Consider the following 23,590-nt stretch of genomic DNA (forward strand, 5'->3'; position numbering starts at 1 on the left):
ATGCATGGATTTTCACCTATGCAAGATGTTAGCTCCTCAAACCCATTGTGCAAGGGTCAACTATAGTTAAGTATAAAAAACACAAAACCTGAAGCAGCAGCAGTCTCTGTCATCTAGAGCCTACAACACCCTTTGACATAGACTTTGCTCCCTGCCACGTATCTGCATTCAGCCTCTCTCTGCACTAGGAGGTGTAATGACTCTAAATCTCTAGAAACCCATGCTGTGAACAAAGACTTGAATCTCTAGAAAGCATAATAAAATTAATTTTTCTAAGAAATCTTTCTTCATATGAGAAGAGAAATATAAAAACTGATTTTAGGCTTTAGAAATATAATTCTAAGTACAGCCCAGAACTTTTAGCCATCTGTCAAATATAGACTATAAATAAATATATTTTATCACTATGAGTACATCTGTGAATCTCCTGGAAGTCCAAAGTCCTATGAACATAGTATCATACTTGAGTTTTTAAAGAATATGCTAAATGATATTGTTTCCAAATATTTTGTATAGATATATTTTGTTTAAATGTTTATTTTACCTGATTATAAATGAAGTGCATATTCATGCTACACTCTGAAAATATATTATCTTTGTAACATCTCTGAAAATCAGGCTAGACCTGGAGCAAATAGCATTGCAATGAAATTTTTCTTTAGATTCTCATTGAATTGGGCTAGAACAACCATATATATTATCCCTACTAAACTGTAGGGTTCCTATTGCTTTTGTATTACAACTTCCTTTTTTCAAAATATGAATCATAATGGTTTCTCTGCAATTACATTTATTGTTAATCGCAGTCTCCTAAACAGCTGATTAAATACCCCACCATAGTTAATGGTCTTTGTTTGAATATTAATCCATTTCAAATATGAATACTGATGCCATATATTATTTTTCAAAGAGAACTTGTTTAAAGCCATAAGCAAAATACTAGTCACATGCATATTAGGTCACAGCAGGTTACTGTGTGTTTTATCAGCCTTGCCACCAGAAAATCTTTATAATCTCAGTTGAAAAATGGCTTAATTAGGATTGTTTAAATTCACACCATACTTGTACATATTCTTTAAAACTGAATTTCATGTATAAACAATAGTATTTCAAAAAATTAAACTGGAAGAAAAATAGAGGATTTTTAAAATTATTTTTAAAGGGTTATATCGAAGAGTATACTTTCAGGGATAATTTCTATAGTTCATTACTAAAATGGGTCATGTTGACTGAAAATCAAACTGTATGGAAGTCTGACAACCAAGGAGTTAAAAAAAGAAACATTCATCCAGATCAGTAGGAGGAGCGGAGACAGGCCAGCCGGGCAGAGAGGATTCTTGGCAAAGCAGCAGCTGGAGGACCTGGGCAGGTGAGGAGGCGGCTGGCAGACCAGGCAGTCCCCCATGTGCATGTAAATAAACCAGGAGGAACAACTGGGGAGAGACAGACCATGCAACCCAGGATTCCAGCACAGGAAAATAAAGCCTCAAAACCTCTGACTGAAAACACCTGTGGGGATTGAGGAGGCAACAGGAGAAACTCCCAGCCTCATGGGAGAGTTTGTTGGAGAGATCCACAGGGTCCTAGAACATAAACAACCCCATCCACCTGGGAATCAGCACCAGAAGAGCCCACTTTGATTGTGGGCAGCAGGGGAAGTGACTGAAATCCGGCAGAGAGTGGAGCAAGTGCCACTGTTTCCTCTCAGACCCCTTCCCCAACATACAGCTCACAATCCAGTGATATGGGTTGCCCGGCTCTGGTGAACACCAAAGGCTCTGCCCCTTACTATGTAACAGGCACATAGAGACCACAAAAAAAAATGGCCCAAATGAAAAAACAGATCAAAGCTCCAGAAAAAAATACAACTAAGCAATGAAGAGATAGCCAACCAATCATATGCAAAGTACAAAATATTGGTAATTAGGATGCTCACAGAACTAGTTGAATATGGTCACAAATTAGATGAAAAATTGAAGGCTATGCTAAGTGAAATAAAGGAAAATGTATAGGGAACCAACAGTAATGGGAAAGAAACCAGGACTCAAATCAATGGTGCAGACCAGAAGGAAGAAAGAAACATTCAACCAGAACAGAATGAAGAAACAAGAATTTAAAAAAAAAAAAATGAGAAAAGGCTTAGGAACCTCCAGGACATCTTTAAAAGTTCTAATATCCAAATCATAGGGCTGCCAGAGGGGAAGAGGAAGAGGAAAGAATTAAAAACTTATTTGAACAAATAAGGAAGAAGAATTTCTCCAATCTGGCAAAGGACATAGACTTGCAGGAAGTCCAGTAAGCTCAGAGTCCCAAAGAAGTTGGACCCAAGAAGAAACACACAAAGGCATATCATAATTACATTACCCAAGATTAAAAATAAGGAGCCAATCTTAAAAGCAGCAAGAGAAAAGGAGACAGTTACCTACAAAAAAGTTCCCATAAGACTTTTAGCTGTCTTCTCAAAAGAAGCCTTGCAGGCAAGAAGAGGCTGGAAAGAAGTATTCAAAGTCATGAAAGGCAAGGACCTACATCCAAGATTACCCTATCCAGCAAAGTTATCATGTAGAATGGAAGAGCAGATAAAGTGTTTTCCAGATAAGGTCAAGTTAAAGAAGTTCATGATCACCAAGCCGTTAATATATGAAATGTTGAAGGGACTTATCTAAGATGAAGAAGATCAAAAACTATAAACAGTAAAATTATAACAAACTCACAGTTATTAACAACTGAACCTAAAGCAAAAACCAACCCTCCCCCCAAAATACCCCACAAAAGCAAACCAAGCAAACAACTAGAACAGGAATAGAACCATAGCAATGGAGATCACATGGAGGGTTATCAGTGGGGGAGGGGGAGAGAGGGGGAAAAGGTACAGAGAATAGGAAGCATAAATGGTAGGTAGAAAATAGACAGGGGGAGGTTAAGAATAGTATGGAAACTGTAGAAGCCAAAGAACTTATATGTATGACCCATGGACATGAACTAAAGAGGGGGAATGTGGGTGGGAGTGGGTGTGCAGGGCTGAAAGGAATAAAGGGGGTGGATGGGAGTGGGATAACTATAATAGCATAATCAATAAATATATATTTAAAAAATAAAATAAAATAAACAAAATATTTAAAAAATTGAAAGGGTCATGTCAAATGATAATTTGTTTAAAAATTAGGATTTCTGGTATTTTACTAAGACACACTTCTATAGCATATACTTAAGCAAAAAGTAGGATATTTAATCAGATCTCCATTTATTAATCATGTAAAACTGACATAAGAATGAGGGGGGAATTTTAAAGAACAGCTTATGAGATTTGGGGGTGCAATTATTACCTACTAAGTTAGGAAGCTCTGAAAAGGGAACAGTCCTAATGGTTTGTTTAGAAATTAGTTAACTTGTTCAGAGGGAAAAATGAAGCTTTACTGGAATCAGTTGCATATCCTTCAGAAGTTTTATGCTTCTAATTTTTATAACAAAATTTATAGTAGATGATACCTTTTAGCTGACATTTTGCTCCACTGAATCCAGGACAACACTTCCATTCCAATGAGGTAACGATTTTATGTTGCATCCTGTAGACAAGATTTGATGTCCTCTGAGATCTAGAGAGGAGAGCAATTAAAGGAAATGGATTATTTGTCTCATATTAAATTACCAGCTGGAATAATGAATGTAAATAGTTTGGGATGGTTCTGAAATATATTAAATAATAAGCATTCCATGTTATCTGTTGTTATTATTATCATTACTAGTATTATAGTTATCATTAATATTACTTTCAAAGTTTGGTTTCTTCAAACACATTGCAAAATATACTAAAGGTCATACATTTTGGTGTATTTAACTTATACCTACCATTATATTTCTAAAGATAATATAACTTTTCCCTTGATAATAGTTTTAACTAGTTTGTGAGGATAATTTATTTCAATTCTTGTTATTTCTTATGTTGTTGTAGTTAAAAGGATCCTTTTTACTCATGACCAATATCAAAAAACATACAAGGAACTGGATATTAGTAATCTAACTGAAATAATGATTTCCACTATGACTTTCAACTTGAACTTTCTCATTCCTCAAGTTTTTAAATCATACTATATATTATTTTTTAATGTACTATTTCTTTTTGAGAGAGAAGGTGTGAGGGAAAGAGAGAGAGAGACAAAGAGAGATGGGGACAGAGAGAGAGAGAGAGAGAGATCTAACATGAGAAAACATTTCTGAGAAGAAACCATCAAAGAGAAATTAAGAAACTGTAACTTTTTTTAGCAATATACAAAAGAGGACAGACATAAAAATCTGGAGGGCAGGCCCCTTGTAGTACAGGCTTCCCCAACTAGGTGACTATTCTAGGACCCCATCTGTGGTCACTGTACCAGCTGGCATTGTGAGATGCCACATCTAGCTTCAGTGATTTTTTTGAGGACTCTGAAAACATTTAACCATTTCATGATGGGTGACTTATGAGCACACCAGCTCCCCCCATCTGAGTGTTCAGCAGTTTTTTAACAAAAATTACATGATTCCCATGCCCCACCCTTCCTATTCACCCAGTCTAACACCAACTCACTTTTCTTGTTGTTGTTACCCCAATGAAAAAAGTCATCAAAGGGCGGTGTTTTACTGATGTAAGGAAAGATGAGGAAAAAAATAACAAAACTACTAAAATACATCAAAATTGATGAGTTCAAAAACTGTTTTGAGCAGTGGAAAAAAGTCTTGATAGGTGTACTGTGTTTATGTCATCAAATGGAAAGTACTTTGAAGGTAAGTGAAGCTTAAACATGTAAGAATAAATACATACATTTTTATAAATAAATTCCATTTGGGGGGATCTTCCCTCATAAATAGTGAATGATACTCAATTTCAGGCTCTATGTACATAAATGCAAATGTTTTTATCCTTATGACTTCAATATTTAGCTAATATTTAGCTAATGAGTTTATGAAATAGGTATATATTATTTTGTTAATGCTCATATGAGTTCTACAAAGAAACTATTATTATTACCCTGATTTGCTAATGAGGAACCTGAGGGAAAGAGAGATGAAATATTTGCTTGAAGTTCCATACCTAAGAGATCAAGCTGGAGGTTTAATCCGTGTGGTGTGGTTAGCACTCCCTGTGCGATCTACAGTTTGTCATATACATGTGGGGACACTGTTGCCACTGTCCTGCATGAACCTTGATTATGTGAAGGAAAAGTTTTATAACAGACTTGGCTTTGCTTTAGGAGACTTAGGTTTTGAATATCTGCTTGTAACTTGAGAGGTAATTCAAAATGTGTGATGTTATTCTTTAATTTTAAGATGAGCCCTGAAGTTCTGGCCAAGAGAAAGGTGTATGTAGATACACTTCACTTCCTTGCACAACAAAAAGAAGGATACCAACCAATTTAAAAACAAAACAACCAGAACTGCCAGAAAATCAAACTGCATGGAAGTCTAACAACCAAGGAGTTAAAGAAACACTCACCCAGACTGATAAGAGGGGCAGAGACAGGCAGTCAGGGCAGAGAGTAGACAGGCAGCCAGGGCAGGCAACTCATGGCAAGGCCGGGGCTGGACCAGGTAGTCCCACATTCACGTGCAGTTAAGCTAGGAGGAACTATTTGAGAGCAAGACAAATCACACAACCTAGGGTTCCAGAGTGGGGAAATAAAGCCTCAAAACCTCTGGCTGTAAAAATCTGTGGGGGTTGTAGCAGCAGGAGAAACTCCCAGTCTTACAGGAGAGTCTGTTGAAGAAACTCACAGGGTCCTAGAAGGTACACAAAACCACTCATCCAGGAATCAGCACCTAAAAGGGCACAATCCACTTGTGGGAAGTGAGGGAAGTGACAGAAAGTGGGGCAAGGGCTGAGCAAATGTCATTGTTCCCTCTTGGATCCCTCCCCCACATACAGTGCCACAATGCAGTGAGGTGAGTTGTTATGCCCTGGCAAATAACTAAGGCTCCACCCCTTAACTATAAGAGATGTATGGGGACAAAGAAATATGGCTCAAATAAAAGAACAGATCAAAACTCCAGAAAAAGAACTAAATGGTGAGATAGACAGCCTACCAGATGCAGAGACCAAAGCACTGGTAATCAGGATGCTCACAAAAGTGACTGAGTATGGTCACAAAATAAAGAAAGAAAGAAAGGCCATGCAAAGTGAAATAAAGAAAAATATAAAGGAACCAATAGTGAAAGGAAGGAAACTGGGACTCAAATCAACGATTTGGAACAAAAGAAAGAAATAAACATCCAACCAGAACAGAATAAAAAAACAAGAAGTCAAAAAAATGAGAAGAGGGTGAGGAACCTCTGGGATAACTTTAAACATTCCCATATCTGAATATAGGAGTGCCAGAAGGAGAAGAGGAAGAGCAAGAAATTGAAAATTATTTGAAAAATAATGAAGGAGAACTTCCCCAAACTGGCAAAGGAAATAGACATGCAAGCCCAGGAAGCTCAGAGTCCCAAGGAAGTCAGACCCAAGAAGAAACACACAAAGGCACATCATAAGATTAAAGATAATTTTACCCAAGATTAAAGATAAGGAGACTATCTTAAAAGCAGCAAGAGAAAAGGAGGCAGTTACCTACAAAGAAGTTCCCATAAGACTCTCAGCTGACTTCTCAAAAGAAACCTTACAGGTAAGAAGGGGCTAGAAAGAAGTATTCCAAGTCATGGAGGGCAAGGACCTACATCCAAGATTGCTCTATCCAGCAAAGCTATCATTTAGAATAGAAGGGCAAATAAAGTGCTTTCCAGATAAGGTCAAGTTAAAGGAGTTCATGATCACCAAGCCCTTATTATATGAAATGTTGAAGAGACTTATCTAAGATGAAGAAAATCAAAAACTATAAACAGTAAAATGACAACAAACTCACAGTTATTAACAACTGAACCTAAAAAAATAAAACAAAAGGAAAAAACCCAAACAGGAACAGAATCACAGAAATGGAGATCATGTGGAGGGTTACCAGTGGGAAAGGTGGTTGGGGAGAATGGGGAAAAGATACATGGAATAAGAAGCAAATTGGTAGGCAAAAAATAGACAGGGGCAGGTTAAGAACAGTATAGGAAATGGAGAAGCAAAGAACTTATATGTACACCCATGGACATGAACTAAGGGGTGGGGGATGCTGGAGGGTGGGGTGTGCGGGGAAGAGTGGGAGCAAGGGGGGAGGGATGGGACAACTGTAAGAGCATAATTGACAAAATATACTTAAAATATGAGTGCTAAAATTCATTCCATCTCTAAAAGTAGGCTAATGATTTATTTCTACTTATTTCAGTAAATTATATTCAGTAAATAACTTTGTCCAGTGAAATATCATCTCCAGCCCTGTAGCTAAAGATAAATACAAAGTAAGGCAGTTGGGAAAAGAACTCTTTGGAGTTTACGAGGGCAAACTCAAGCAGTTAGTTGCATTATTGTTGGAGTTAATGTTCCTGATTTGGCAAACGGAATTTTTGCTGTATGTGGCTCAGACATAATGGATGAGAAAGTGACAAACACGGCACAAATATTGAAATAATGAGCAAATGGGGAGATGCCTTCAAAGGTAGAGAAAGATAAGAGTTCTGGTTTGCTTAAAGAGATAAAAAAAAGCTCACCTTGAACTCAGAAGGGTGGTATGATACAGGTGTCTATGGTAATATTTTCATTACTAAAGAATAAACAAGGCACTCTTTGTATCTCATGTCAACAGGAAACTGTCACAAAGAAATTAAATGCTGAAAGCAGAACTGGAGCTCAGCTCTCCCAGATACCTGAGATGTGCTTAGCTCTCTGGACCATGAACTGTAGTCGCTATTCCTCCAGGGACTAAGAAGCACCTAGATTTTATGTATTCTTACTGCACAGTGTTCCAGATTGCCGATGTGTCAGATTCATCGCCTGAGTTATTTGTATGACAATTTGCATAACATTAGCCATCATGAGCTGAATAACAATTTTAGATTTTATTGCTGGTTCTTCTGAAATATGCCCAGCTGAGCCACTGTGACTGTATGAATTCAGAGAATTTATCAGTTACTCAGCCTCACATTTTAGGACAATTACATAGATTTAAAGAAAAAATTTAAATGAAAACTGAATAACATGGGTCATTAAAATAGACACAAGAAGAAAGGCCCACTGAGCTGCTTTGCTATTCATACTTGCAATTGGTGGCTTTCCCAGTTGTGGCCTTATTTGAATATAGAATGAAAGGGAAATCAGGGATAAATCTTTAAAATCATATATGAATTTCAAAGAAAATAAAGGATATGATTGTTGATAGAGGTGTTGAGTAAAAGTAATAGTAGTAGTAAAAATAGAAACAAGCATGAGAGTTAACATTTATTGGAGACTTACAAAATACCAGGTACTAGTATAAGCATATCCTTGCATCATTTCACATATTCTAAAAACATGCATAGGAGGCAAATATTATTAGTATATAAATTTTACTTATTCAAGATCATACATCTAGTTTAATGTGGTGATCCTACTATACATATGTATATGGAATGACTAACTTTCTCTTTATATTTCAGGTCATACATAGTTATGATGCAAGAAATTACCATTTTCAAAAACCATGACATACCTCTGGGGACAGAAGCCACTGTTCCAGCCACAAGGCCCTCTCGCACTTGGAACATAAGTAACTTGGTTGTCCACTATCACCGTGGGAGACAGTCTGGTATGTACATAAGCACACCAGTTCCTAAGGAAGAGAAAATTTTTGTTACAGAAAAATAATTGTCAAAGAATCCTTTTTATCAAAGTCAGTTTCATAGGACCATATCTATTAGTGCCAGTACTACAGATCAGATACCTTGAAATATTGATAAAATAGCTTTAAAATATCTAGAGATGAGAAAAACACATTTGTTACTGCACTACTGTACTCATGGAAGGTAAAGGAATACTGAGAGATCAAATTAAATTGAAAATAAATCAGCCCTGGCTGGGTAGCTCAGTTTGTTGGATCATTGTCCTATATACCAAAAGGTTGTGGGTTCATTCCCAGTCAGGGAGAGAGAGATTGATCGCTCGCCTCCCATACATACCTCAGTCAGAGATCCCTGATTGAGGTATGTATGGGAGGCGAGCGATCAATCTCTCTCTCTCCATCTCCTTTCCTGCTTCTCTAAAATCAATTTTTAAAAATTCTTGAATGAGGATTAAAAAAATAACTCAGAAATAAAATCAGAACCTGTGTGGTTTAGCTGAAGCTAAATCAAAATTCAAGATTGCCCTTATAGCAAATACCAGTATTAGGACTGAGATTGATGATTCAGACCTAAATTCATTACTTCTATATAATAACACATTGCATATAATAAGAGATAAATAAATAAATAAATTGTATAAGGATCAAGAAGAGAAAAAAAAACTTTTTAGCAGCAGAAGATATGATAATGAAAAAAGAAACTGAAATCATCTAGATACAAATGATTATAATGAATAAGACAGTTCAACAATGTAGGTAAGATCAATATAAAAATTTTGTAACTAATGAAAAATTTAGCTACATCTTGAAGATCAGTTACAGTTCCATGTTTGAGCAATAAATTTAAAAAAAATGTTTACAATAGCAAAAAGAACAATATTATCTTGTTAAATCCACCAAAAATGGTAAGATTTAATATGTGGAAATTATAAGTTTTATTGAAAAGCAAAAAAATACCCAATGTTTTATGTTCATTCATAGGATAATCCAACGTAAAGATATCAATTCTCCTAAATTTAATCCATAGATTCAGAGCACTTTTATTTTTATTTTTAATGTGATCATTTCATCTTCTGTTTTCTTTTTTTTTTATTGTGGTTTGTTATATTATAGTGTCTCAATTTTTTCTCCCTTTGCCCTTTTCCACCCAGCCCAACCCCATTCCCACAGTCACTCCCCACACTGTGGTCCATGTCCCAGGGTCATTTATACATGTTCTTCCTCAAGTCCCTTCCCCTCTTTCCACCATTTCCCCCTCCCTCACCTCTCTGGTGGCTGTCACTCTGTTCCATGTTTCCATGTTTCTGGTTCTATTTTGTTCATTAGTTTATTTTGTTCATTAGTTTATTTTGTTCATTGGATTCCTGTTACAAGTGAGGTCGTATGATATTTGTCTTTCACTGACTGGCTTATTTAAATCAACAGAACAGAATAGAAAACCCAGAAATAAACCCAGGTCTTTATGGTCAATTAATATTTGACAAAGAGGGCATAAGCATACAGTGGAGTAAAGACAGTCTTTTTAATAAATGATGTTAAAATAACTAGACTGGTACAGGCAAAAAAAAATGAGTGTAGACCACCAACTCACACCATACATCAAAATAAACTCAGTGTATAAAAGACTTAAAAATAGGTTGTGATACCATAAAAGCTCTACCAGAAAACAGGCAGTAAAATTTCAGATATCCCACATAGCAATATTTTTGCTGATAAATCTCCCAGGGCAAGGGAAATAAAGGAAAAAATAAACAAATGGAACTACATCAAATTAAAAAGCTTCTGCACAGCTAAAGAAACCATCATCAAAATAAAAAGAAAACTAACTGTATGGGAGAACATATTTGCCAATGATACACCACATGAGGATTTAATCTCCAGAATATATAAAGAACTCATATGGCTCAACACCAGAAAGACAAACAATTCAATTAAAAAAATGGACAATGCCCTGGCTGGTGTAGCTCAGTGGATTGAGCATGGGCCTGTGAACCACACGATCGCGGTTCGATTCCCAGTCAGGGCACATGCCTGGGTTGCAGGCCAGTTCCTGGCAGGGTACACACCAGAGGCAACCATACATTGATATTTCTCTCTCTCTCCTTCCTTTCCCCTCTAAAAATAAATAAATAAAATCTTTTAAAAAATGGACAAAAGACCTGAATAGATACATCTCCAAGGAGGGCATATAGAGGGCCCATAGACACATGAAAGTATGCTCAACATCACTAGACATCAGAGAGATGCAAATTAAAACCACAATGAGTTATGGACTCACTCCTGTCAGAATGGTCATCTTTAACAAATCAACAAACAAGTGTTGGTGAGGTTGTGGAGAAAAGGGAACCCTAGTGCACTGTTGGTGGGAATGCAGACTGGTGCAGCCATTGTGGACAACAGTAAAACTTTTCTCAGAAAATTAAAAATCGAACCACCTTTTGACCCAGCAATTCCACTGCTGGGAATACACTTGAAGAATCCTGAAACACCAGTTCAAAAGAACCTATGCATCCCTATGGTCACAGTAGTGCTATTTACAATAGCTAAGTGTTGGAAACAGTAAATGAGTGGATTAAAAAACTGTGGTACATTTCACAGTGGCATACTGTGCAGCAGAGAGAAAAAAGGAATTTCTACATTGTACAACAGCATGGTTGGAACTGGAGACTATTATGCTAAGTCAATGAACTTTTAATCAGCCTTAGTCTGATACAAATTTAATAAGCTTATTTTATCATTTTATGTGGAATAAACTAAAAACATAAATTTCAGAAATTTCTGGCTCTGGCTATAAGAAAGCATCAGATTTACCTCCCCTTGGTAAAGATTATAAAGCTGGACAAAGTATCTAAAGCAACACTTTTCAGATATTAGACAACAGACCATGCAGTGATGTGATTATTGCAATAAGGGACACACATGCAGGATGTGAGCTACATATTCAATCTAATTTTCTGCCTGCATTTTTGGGTAGACCCCAAAAGAGAGAGAGTATTGGGTGAAGAAAACAGAGACCTGAGTCTGGACCTGCTGAAGTGGTTAGAATGTCTGGCAAAAGTTAAGTGAGACAAGGGGCTGGTCATTTTAAAAGTCAACATTGGTGATCCTTACGTCTTGGGCTGAATACGGTGCCTGCACAGAGTGGCCTTGGCAAGGCTGGCAGAGAATATTTTGGGGAGCGGCATGAGCTGAACTGAGATCTCAGCTATCACTACGTAGTGGAGGATTCTGACCAGCCGAGGAACAGAGTTCTTACTGAACATCCCTCACCATTCACCTCAAGAAATGAAAAAATCATAAAATATCTTTGAGATAATTTAAAGAGTCTAAATAAGTAGAAAGTTTTCATCAAGTGGAAGACAATATTGTTAAGATGACAATACTTCCTAAACTAATCCTCAGCTTCAACATAACTCCGATCAATATCCCAGCTGCCTTTTTTTGCAAAAATTTAATGTTCTGAAAATTTATATGGAAACAAAAGGAACTCAGAATAGTCAAAGCAGTATTGAAAGAAAAGGACTCACTGCTTACATGGCCCTGGCTGGTGTAGCTCAGTGGACTGAGCACGGGCCTGTGAGGCAAAGGATCGTGGTTCGATTCCCAGTCAGGGCACATGCCTGGGTTGCAGGCCAGTTCCCAGCAGGGGACTCATGAGAGGCAACCATACATTGATATTTCTCTCCCTCTCTCCTTCCCTTCCCCTCTAAAATAAATAAATAAAATCTTTAAAAAATTTTTAAAAATAAGGTCAATTTTGTTAGTATCAAGAAAATGCAAATTAAGATCGTGACAGAATAATATGTTATACCTCAATATAAGCAAACATTGAGAATTTGACAATCTCATCTGGTCAGAGGATATACAGAATTGGAATTTTTCATATACTGTTGGTGGAAGTATAAAGTGGGCAACCACTCTGAAAGAGCAATTTGTTTATATCATGTAAAAATAAACATCCATGTACTTTTGACCCAGTGATTACACTTCTAGAAACATGCTTACCACTGTACTTGTACACCTGGAATCATGTACCCGAATAGAGCAGAAAGCATTATCCATCATTAACAGAACTGAGAGTAACTGAAATGTTCATTTACCATAGAATGGAGGAAGACATTCTGTAATGCTTATTCAATGGATGCTATTCACCCACTAACCCAAGCTTATAACAAAATTGTGTAGTATATGCAAGTTACAGAGGAAATATAGTATGATGTCTTTTATATAAAGTTAAATAATAAAAGTTAATCATATATTATTTAGTAGTATATGTGTGAATGGTAAAATTATATTTAACAATGTATCTACTTTGCATTTATCAAATATAACAGTTTAAAATATGATTAAGAATAACAAATCCTGACTTATAGATTCAGCTGATTTGCTGTTCTGATTCCCATTTTATCAATTAACCCATATTGTATCCATAACTTTCTCAAACCAATTTCTGAAAAAGTTCACTTATAGTTATCATGAATGTTCATTCTTTTTGGCATGTAAGGTGGTATGGGAATATGATTTGACTGCATTCCAAAGAAGTTGAGAATTTTTAAGAGCACCAAAGTCATTTGCCACAAAAATGCCATGATCAGACAAAAAATCCTTTATTAGAGCACCTGTTTTTAGATGATATTTTGGTGGAAGCCATGCAAAATGATATATTTACAGATAGTTCTCCTTTGAAGAAAGTTTGAATTGAAATTATGTACTAATACTATATAGAGAGTTGTGGGGAATGAAGAGGGAGTTAAATGTTAACAATTAAATATATGCCAACACAGAGCATGTTATTTGCTATTGCATAAAAATATTAAATATAAGTCAAATAAAGTAAATTATCAAACACAAATGGATGAAACCTTGTGGTTTTGGGACTATGGAAAATTTTTGTATTGTGCTTGTAATATGTGACATAAGTTACTCCTCTTCCTCAAGGCAGACAGTAGAATATAAAGACACTACTTAGGAAAAGGAGGAGTAGCCTCATTCCTGGTTGCAATACCAGGTATTGTATCATGAAATATCCTATAATGAACTATAGAAAGTCCTCAACAACTATGGGTTGAATGAATGATTGGATATATATGGTTTTTTTCTCCTCCTTTTCAAGTTCCATGATTATTTTTTCCATTGTGGATACACATCTTGTTACATGTAATTTATATTTTTTCCTCTCATCTATGACTTTTTCCTCTCATCTGCCCCCCCTACCCTGCAACCTGGGAGCAGAGATGGTCTGCAGAACATGGCACTAGAGGAAGTGTTATGTGACTGAAATCAAACCACTGCAAGTTTATATCAGTATGAGATATATGTCTCTGAATCAGTAGAATGTAAGAAATCTACTCTGCTTAAAACTAAAAATAATAATTAAAATGATGTGAAAATCAATCTGACTGTTAAAGACCAAAGAGAAAGCACACCAGAGTAGAGCCACAAAAGCGAGTAATCATCTGATTTGGGATATTTAGGCTTCTTAGAACCCAACGTTCTTCTACAAATAAAGCTGAATGTGTCATTCATCCCTCTAAGACAGGACAATTGAGCAGCATCTGTCTTATTGTGCAAGATTCTTTAGAATTAAAGGTTTAAAAATTCAGTTCTGTAAAGACATGAAAAGACCCTTTGGCACGTTTTGTTAAAGTGTGGTAGTACTTGCAAAAGTAATGGAAACAAATAACTGGGAAAAGTGAGAGATAAAAATAATAAAGATTTGAAAGTAAGAGTACTACATAAAGAAATTTTTTTAAAAATAATTAGATTCTTGGTGCAAATCCACTGATCATCCCAATTACAGTGAGTGACTACCTTCCAGAGAAGCGTAGTTAAATGGTATGTCACATGGGGGGTGAAATGTGAAGCAGGAAAATGAGAAGTACCACTCTCCCTACATATGCTGGGTTTTGAAAAAGAAATAGATGCACACAGACAGACAGACGGGCAGACATACATACATTACACACATACAGATAATGTTTGTGAGAATAAATAACAGGGTCATCTTCAGAGATCTTTTAAAATCCTGAGTAGTAAAACAATCTCAAGACTAAAACAGTAGAATAGGCAAAAAATCATCGGTATATTGCTCCTGGCCCAGCAACCTTTGACCCAGTGTAAAATCAAAGGACTATCCACAGCTGAAGAGCCCCTGGTGTGACTTGTAATTAGATTTATGCTATGATGCAGTAAGCTCATGAAGGGATGTTTGACCTATAGATACAATTTTTAAATCAAATTATCCAAAGATAAAAATTTAAAAATAGAAAATTAGGCATGATAAAATGGCGACAGGCAGTATAAAGACAAATGTAGTGATCCAGACCAGCAGTGTGCTTAAATCTAGACATCCTTCATAGTTTTCCAATCTGATTGTGGTGGATGGAGAGCAGTTGCTTTAAAGTGGTGAGATTTCCATGGGGTTNAAGGACCATCCACAGCTGAAGAGGCCCTGGTGTGACTTGTAATTAGATTTATGCTATGATGCAGTAAGCTCATGAAGAGATGTTCAACATACAAATACAATTTTTAAATCAAATTATCCAAAGATAAAAATTTAAAAATAGAAAATTAGGCATGATAAAATGGTGACAGGCAGTATAAAGACAAATGTAGTGATCCAGACCAGCAGTGTGCTTAAATCTAGACATCCTTCGTAGTTTTCCAATCTGATTGTGGTGGATGGAGAGCAGTTGCTTTAAAGTGGTGAGATTTCCATGGGGTTGTAACCCTCCAAGAGCAGACTGCAGTGGGGAGTCTCTGTAAGGGTAATCGCACTGTTGCTTCTGTGCAGCCACATTTACTGAAAAAGCTTGTATTGATTCTTTGGTTTTCCAAATTCATAGGTAAAAGGTTTTTCCTCAGGTGGTGATTTTTCAACCTTTTGCATCTCATGGCACTAATTAAACTAATCACTGAACTTTTGCAGCACACCAACAAATACACTTTTTGGTGATCTGCCAAAAAACTAGGAACAGCTACTGTCGTGTTGGCTGTTGTCATTTTTTAAATTGACAATCTAAGAGAAAAGAGATTAGTGCCTCTGACTGAATTCCCAGGTAGTCCATATTTTAAAAATTCTTTCAAATACAAAAAAAATTTTTAAAATTCTTGCAGCACACTAGTTGAAAATTGCTGCTCCAGGGAAAAGCAGACATCTTTGGTTATTGACAAACTCGAGCTTGCAGAACACACAAAACAGAAGGCAGAAAAAGGATTCTTATCTGACTTATACTACCTGAAATCTTGTGGATAATGAACTAAGAGAGGGATTATAAATACATAATTTACTGTACTTTCGATTGACACATTTTTAAAACCCCATTTTCCAGGGAGGTAGTGAAAAGATTTAAAAAACTTTCACCGATTGGTCATTTGCCACATAAAGTGTACACTGATCTCACAACAGCTCAATCATATCTATTCTCATCTGCAGCAGAGAGCAGACAAGAGAAACAAAAAATGTATTTAAATAATGGCCACAGCAAATATCTTTCTTCAGACAAAAAGACAGTGCTCTAATTTGCACTGTTCATTTATACTAGTCCTTAGAACTCAGATTAATAAACTGCTTGTCATCCTGCCGGTAAAAGAATGAACATTTAAACTTTGATACTGATAACCTGTGGCTTGAATTGACACAATGTCATAAAAACACTAGGTTCTGAGGATACTCACTAGAAATCTCAGTAAACCACCAAAATTCCACCATAAACTAGCTGATAGTATGTAATTTTCTCTTGAAAATTGGATTTGCAGAAGCAGTAAAAACTTATTAAAAACATGACATACATGTTTATTTCACCATCATTGAATCTGGTGGGGATTTAATTGCTGTGTATGGGGGTTTAGCACAAAATTATGTGCTACACTGAAATTTCATAATTTTGCTGTTAGTAATGGTCAGGTAGGTTTTTTTGTTGTTTTTTATGTATGTCTGTGCCTTTGTAGCCTTATAATTAAAAAGTAGTGTTCCTCATAAGATTAATTAGTGACAACATAAATCAATTATTCTTAAAGGATTAATTATTTTCACTTTAAATTAAATTCCATGGCAACTTAGTTCTTTCCCTTAGGCATTTATTAATTCATTAATGCATGTATAGATTGTTAGATTTGTAGACAGCAGTTATTTTTAGGTACAAAGAAAAGAAATGGTTATTTCTTATAAGGATCTTATACTTTTTTAAGTCAGAGAGGCTTGACTGAGTGTTAGGTAAAGCCTGTGAGGCTGATAATGTTTAAAAATTCAGACAATTCAGTAGGATCTTTAATAAAGATAATAGATGGGCCTGGCTGGTGTAGATCAGTGGATTGAGCATGGGCCTGCGAACCACACAATCGCGGTTCGATTCCCAGTCAGGGCACATGCCTGGGTTGCAGGCCAGTTCCCAGCAGGGGACTAACAAGAAGCAACCATACGTTGATATTTCTCTCCTTCTCTCCTTTCCTTCCTCTCTAAAGACAAATAAATAAAATCTTAAAAAAAATAAAATAGAGATAATAGATGTATATATCTTCCCAATTATTTGCCTCAGAGACATGGTTCCATTTTGACTTCTTTCAAAACATGATAAATTCGTCTTAACCAAAACTGTGTGTGTGTGTGTGTGTTCGTGTATATGCATCAGGTCAATAAAAATTTCCTGAAAATGATTTGAGAAGATAATTATCATTTATATTCAATTCATATGATGAAGCTTCCCTCTCAGAAGAAATATATTCAAAATGCCTCTACAGTCTTAAGAAGTTACGAACATAAATATTTCCCAAATGTTATAAAATCTTTGTTTTATAAGAATTTCAATTTAACTAAAAAGAGAAGCCTTTATCAAAGTATTAATTTGAGAGACTAGAAGTTACATGTAGCTTACCAGTCATAAATGAGAAAGTAGTCCAAAGAAAATATATGCAATATGAAATAACAAACATCAGAAATAAGTATTGATTTAGTAAAAAGAATCTGGATATGTAAACAACACATCAATAAAGTATTAGATTTGTTTATATTTATTTTTGGCTAATAGTCTAAAAGCTAAGTTTTACAAATACTAATCTCCTTAAGAAAATTAACTATTTGCAAATAAAAAATCATGTTTGTAATTTATTTTACTTTAGTGTTAAGTGCCCTTACACAGTCTACCTTTTTTCAAAATGCTACATAATATTTATTTTAAATTACATAAATAAATAACTAAAACAAATTAGTTTTATAAAAAAATCATGTAAATAAATATTTGAAACATTTTTAAAGGCAATCATTCAAAGCTCAGATCATGGGAAATTTTGATACTTTAATTTGATGGTTAATTAAGGTTTTAAGAAGAAACCCATTTTTATATACCAACTTCTGCAATTAAAGTCTTTTGTCAGCCCTCATTAATTAATCTTCCGTAGTAGGCATGGTATGATGAATATAATCATGTTTTGATGATAAATGACTGTTCAGTGCCTCAGAATCACAAACTCGTGTGCATGTGCTGTATTCTCAGTGTAAAACTGTAGGAGAATGAGCCTAATGTATCCACACCCTGGGGTGTACCTAAAGCTTCCTTTTGGGATCTAACGTATTTTCCAAGTTAAAGCCAACAATAGTACATTTTAAGAGGTGCATTAAATTAGATATGTACAACATACACATAGAAAACAATTTTTAAAGTTACTTCAATACAATCTTTCTCACAAATTTGTCTTATTTTACCTAGTTTTCTTCCTTTCTCTCTCTCTCCGTTTTTTCTCCCTCCTTCCTCCCTCCCTCCCTTTCTTCCTTTTTTTCTTTCTTTCTCTTTTTATTTCTTTCCCCCACGCTGTGATTTCCACATATTCACACATGAAAGTAAATTGTTTGCTCCAGCAGGTGTAGGGCTTTCCCAGCGTGTGGACCATGAAGTTTCTGGAAACGCAGGCTAATAAGAGGCCATGATATTTAATTCTGTACAGAATTCAGTTTTTCCAAAAATGGACTCTTTCAGCATTTTCCCCTAAATTATACATTTTAATAATATTTTTATATTAAAAAATAAGGTATGGGAATATAAAAATTTCTTGCTTCATTACCTGGACTAAATACTTGATAAATTCTAGCATGTTTAATACAATATGTACTTTAATACAATATTGTAGTCATTTATTGAGCAGAAATATCAAAGGAGTAAAATAAAAGGAGACTGAAAAAATTGAAATATATAATATACTCTATTTAGTATTAGTTTTCACTGCAGTAATACAGGAGATGTATTTATTTTCCAAGGAGACAAAAAAAGACTCTTTAATGGCATGGTTCTTCTCAGAAGTTGGGAGAATATCTTCCTCTGGATGCCAGTAGGCCTGACAATAACTTTGCAAACTGCACCTGCTATAGATTGAATATTTGTGCCCCCACCCCATTCATATGTTGAGATTTAAATCTCAACCCACCCAGTGTGATAGTGTTTAGAAGTGGGTGCTTGGGCATGATTGGGTCATGAGAGCACTCCTGCACGATAGGATAAGTGCCCTCATAAAAGAGGCCCTAGACATTCCCCTCATCTCTTCCACCATAGGAGTCTAGAAAAGCTTGGATCCTGGAAAAGGCTCTCACATCTCAAGGTTGGCAAGCTGATATCAGACTTCCAGATTCCAAAACTGTGAGAAATAAATTTCTATTGTTCACAAGCCACCCAGTCTGTGTTATTTTGTTGCAGCAACCTGAATGAACTAAGACAACAGATAAATTTTATTGATCAGATTTTTTATATCTAAAATCTACTCATAATTCACAGAAATACACAAAAAAGTACATATTATGACAGAATAATTTAAGGTTTTTATAATTTTCAAACATTAATTTTAAAAGTCTGATATTTAAATTTTTCTCTTTATATATAGTCTAATAAAGACTCATTGAACTTATAATTTTACATAGTATATTAGAAGTCACAGTTCATTTAATTTAAGCCACTACTTGCACATACAGCAAAATATGTAGCTTACAGAAAAAGAATAAATCTAAAAATTCTAAGAAATAATGATGCCAGACTTCCCTTATTAGCATGTAATATAACATGTCACAATAGAAAAGTCTGGCCCTGCCAGGTGGCTCGGTTGGTTGGAGTGTCACCCTATATACCAAAAGGTTGCAGGTTCAAGTTCAATCATGGCATACACCTAGGTTGAGGGTTCTGTCCCCAGTCTAAGCACATACTGGAGGCGACTAATCAATGATTCTTTCTTACTTCAATGTCTCTCTCTCTCTCAAATCAATAAATATATCCTCAGGTGAGGATTAAAAAATTAGATAAGTCCTACATCCAATGAGTTAATTAATAAAACGCTTTAAAGGTTTAAACACTTTAAATTTAACCAATGTCAGATGTCAAACCTATTCAGTACAAAAATTAGAAGATCTCTTCATTGGGTGGAACATGGATGACAGAAGGTAAGAGTAGAAATGTGGACAAGTTAGGAGACGAGTGGTAAATAAGGGAGGCCAGGGATAGGATGGTGTAGTGAAGGTGGAGAACAGCTGAGGAATCTGGAATATATTGGAAAGGGCACCAGGAATAATTCCTGGTGAAACAGATCAATGCTGGGAGGGAAAGAAAAAATATCAAAAATACATCCAAGGTTTCTAGTTATGAAACTAGCCATTCACTGAGATGGTGAAGATTCAAATCCAAGTTATGTGTGTGCAGGGGTTGGGGGTGTGGGAGAAGTTAAGTAAGCAGCTGATGTGTACCAATACCTCATTTCACCTCTTATCCTCTCGAGAAAGGCTTCCTTACCCTCAGTGTAGGCCATGCACCTTGTTAGAGACTCATAAGCTTCATTCAACATCGGCATTTGTTGTTACTGTTTTTCCTCCCCACGTCCTTCCTACTGGTTTGTAGATTCCATGAGAGCAGAACACTGGGAGTTTTTGTTCATTGTTTTACCTTTAGTACAAGCACAGTGCTGGGGACAGATTAGGTCCTCAGCAAATATTTGTTCAATGCATAAATGCATTAATCCTAAATTCTTTCTTTATCATGCTTATTTCAAAGTGTTTGATCACTGACAAAAACCCCGCTCCACAGAAAACCACATCTAAAAGGTAGCCAGAGGTCACTGGCTAAGATGAGAAAGAATACAAGATGAGCCAAAATATGCCAGAAAAAAACCTACAGAAAAAAGTATTTATTTAGAATCACTATATCACTGTTATTTAGAATCACTATAAAATTTCGAGAGCAGTAGAAAAAAATCCATTATTTTTTAAGTCTCGAATTATCTCAAATGAGTTAACCCAAATTAACCAGGCTTTATCCTAGAGAAATAAAGATCTTTCTTTTGGGAGGATTACTCTTTATATTCACATACTGATCCATACATTTTATATTCAGTTTGTTAAATATTGTGTACCTACAAATCAGAGACTGCACTGGCACTGGAAATATATCGCTGTACTCAAGAAGATCACAGGTTCATTATAGTACACTTCGGTAGCGTAGTCACAGAAGAATTCAAAGAGAGCTACATAAACAGAGGAGTCATCTAACAGTCTGAGAAGGCTCCTTGAGGTATTACTATAAGGTATAAAAAATGTAGGTGATGGGAGAAGAAGACCAAAAAGGGAACAAAAGTAGGTCTAATAAACATCATATTGTGGACCGAAGAACTACAAGTTTTAATGACCAGAAAGTCACAGAAAATGAGGCTGAGGAGGCAAACAGGAGCCAGAAAAGGATGGCATTGTATGACTAATGGGGTAAGGAATCTGGCCTTTACTCTGTAGGCAAAAAATGGCTTCTAATGGCTCATAAGCAGGGAAATAAACTAGTCATCTTATTTTTCCAGCTGGGTTAAAATTCTGCACTTGCTAAAGGAGTATAATATAGGAATTGCGAGCTATGTCTCTTAAACCAGCTAGCCTGGATTTGAAACTGCCTGAAATGGACTAAGTGACCTTAGTTAAGTTACTTAACCTCTCTGTAAAGAAGTAGATGGATGATGTAGATCAGTGGATTGAACATGGGTCTGTGAACCAAAGGGTCTCCATTTCAATTTCAAGTCAGAGTACATGTATACATAAAAATTTTTTTCAGAACACAACTAGGAACAAATTCCATAAAGTAGTTGCTTTTAATATGATGTTTTACTAATCAAATGAAAATAGGAAGCCTTTTGACCTTAAAAGGCTTCTTTGCATCAACATTGTGTCTATAAATGAGACTGAAGTTTTCTATAATATTATTATTAATTGCACGTTATAATTATCCAGAAGTCTTGAAGACTTGAACCTCATGGAAAGGATTACCAAAAGAAAATCTCAGGCCTGCCCTGGCTGGTGTAGTTCAGTGAGTGGATTGAGTGCAGACCTGCAAACCAAAGGGTTGCTGGTTGATTCCTAGTCAGGACACATGCCTGGGTTGCAGGCCAGGTCCCCAACAGAGGGTGCATGAGAGGCAACCACACACTGATGTTTCTCTCCCTTTCTTTCTCCTTCCCTTCCCCTCTGACTAGAGAGGAAGAGAAAGAGAGAGAAAGGAGAGGAGAGGAGAGGAAAGGAAAAGGAAAAGGAAAAGGGAAGAAAAGAAAAGGAAAGGAAAGGAAAGAAAAAAGAAAAAGAAAACCTCAGGCTCTCTAGCACCTCGGGCTATAAAATCTCTCAGTAGAGTTGATACTTTTCTCTAGAAATAATTTAATATTATTTTCATGGAAAAATCCATGAAATAAAGTATAGTTCAGTGGGTTACATTTTAAATGATTTGTTTCCTTTTAATACTACATTTAAAAATATGATTCATATGTTGGTGCTTACCTTTTATATGGCATATTCCTTGAAGATAGGAATTATTCCTGTTTTTAAAATTCTATGTATCCCCAGAGACTAGCACAGTGTTAGGCATACAGTAAGCAATGTGTAAAGACTAATCCAATAAACAAGGTTTCACTTCAAAAGCTTTAAAAGTGAGGGTTTTGAATTAAATGACTAGGATTTACTTACTGCTAGTATTATTTAGATAAAAACAAAGGCATGGATACATGGCACAGACTGACTGATCTCAGGGGCAGGGGCACGGGGAGACTGGAATAGATGAGCCAAAGAGCTTACACGTGGATATGCATAGCCCATGGAAGCAGACAATGCAGGGAAAGCTGCAGAGGTGGAGGNAATATTATTATTAATTGCACGTTATAATTATCCAGAAGTCTTGAAGACTTGAACCTCATGGAAAGGATTACCAAAAGAAAATCTCAGGCCTGCCCTGGCTGGTGTAGCTCAGTGAGTGGATTGAGTGCAGACCTGCAAACCAAAGGGTTGCTGGTTGATTCCCAGTCAGGACACATGCCTGGGTTGCAGGCCAGGTCCCCAACAGAGGGTGTATGAGAGGCAATCACACACTGATGTTTCTCTCCCTTTCTTTCTCCTTCCCTTCCCCTCTGACTAGAGAGGAAGAGAAAGAGAAAGGAGAGGAGAGGAAAGGAAAAGGAAAAGGAAAAGGAAAAGGAAAGAAAAGAAAAGAAAAGAAAAGAAAAGAAAAGAAAAGAAAAGAAAAGAAAAGAAAAGAAAAGAAAAGGAAAGGAAAGGAAAGAAAAGAAAAGAAAAGAAAAGAAAAAGAAAACCTCAGGCTCTCTAGCACCTCAGGCTATAAAATCTCTCAGTAGAGTTGATACTTTTCTCTAGAAATAATTTAATATTATTTTCATGGAAAAACCCATGAAATAAAGTATAGTTCAGTGGGTTACATTTTTAATGATTTGTTTCCTTTTAATACTACATTAAAAATATGATTCATATGTTGGTGCTTACCTTTTATATGGCATATTCCTTGAAGACAGGAATTATTCCTGTTTTTAAAATTCTATGTATCCCTAGAGACTAGCACAGTGTTAGGCATATAGTAAGCAATGTGTAAAGAATA

The 23,590-nt window shown here is 35.8% G+C and overlaps 1 protein-coding gene across 1 annotated transcript in view; it reads right to left on the reverse strand.

Moving 5' to 3' along the window:
- Positions 1-23,590, reverse strand: part of MMRN1 (multimerin 1) — a 64,947-nt gene that overhangs the window by 35,665 nt on the left and 5,692 nt on the right. The window contains exons 2-3 of the mRNA XM_037046099.1: positions 8,580-8,699; positions 3,490-3,596 (exon numbers count right to left, since the gene is read on the reverse strand). Coding sequence (XP_036901994.1) covers positions 3,490-3,596; positions 8,580-8,699 — 227 coding nt within the window. The remainder of the gene's footprint in view (positions 1-3,489; positions 3,597-8,579; positions 8,700-23,590) is intronic.

The sequence above is a fragment of the Sturnira hondurensis genome, unplaced genomic scaffold (genome assembly GCF_014824575.4).
Source record: "Sturnira hondurensis isolate 20B ecotype Veracruz unplaced genomic scaffold, ASM1482457v3 Scaffold0004998, whole genome shotgun sequence".
In the NCBI taxonomy this organism is placed as follows: domain Eukaryota; kingdom Metazoa; phylum Chordata; class Mammalia; order Chiroptera; family Phyllostomidae; genus Sturnira; species Sturnira hondurensis.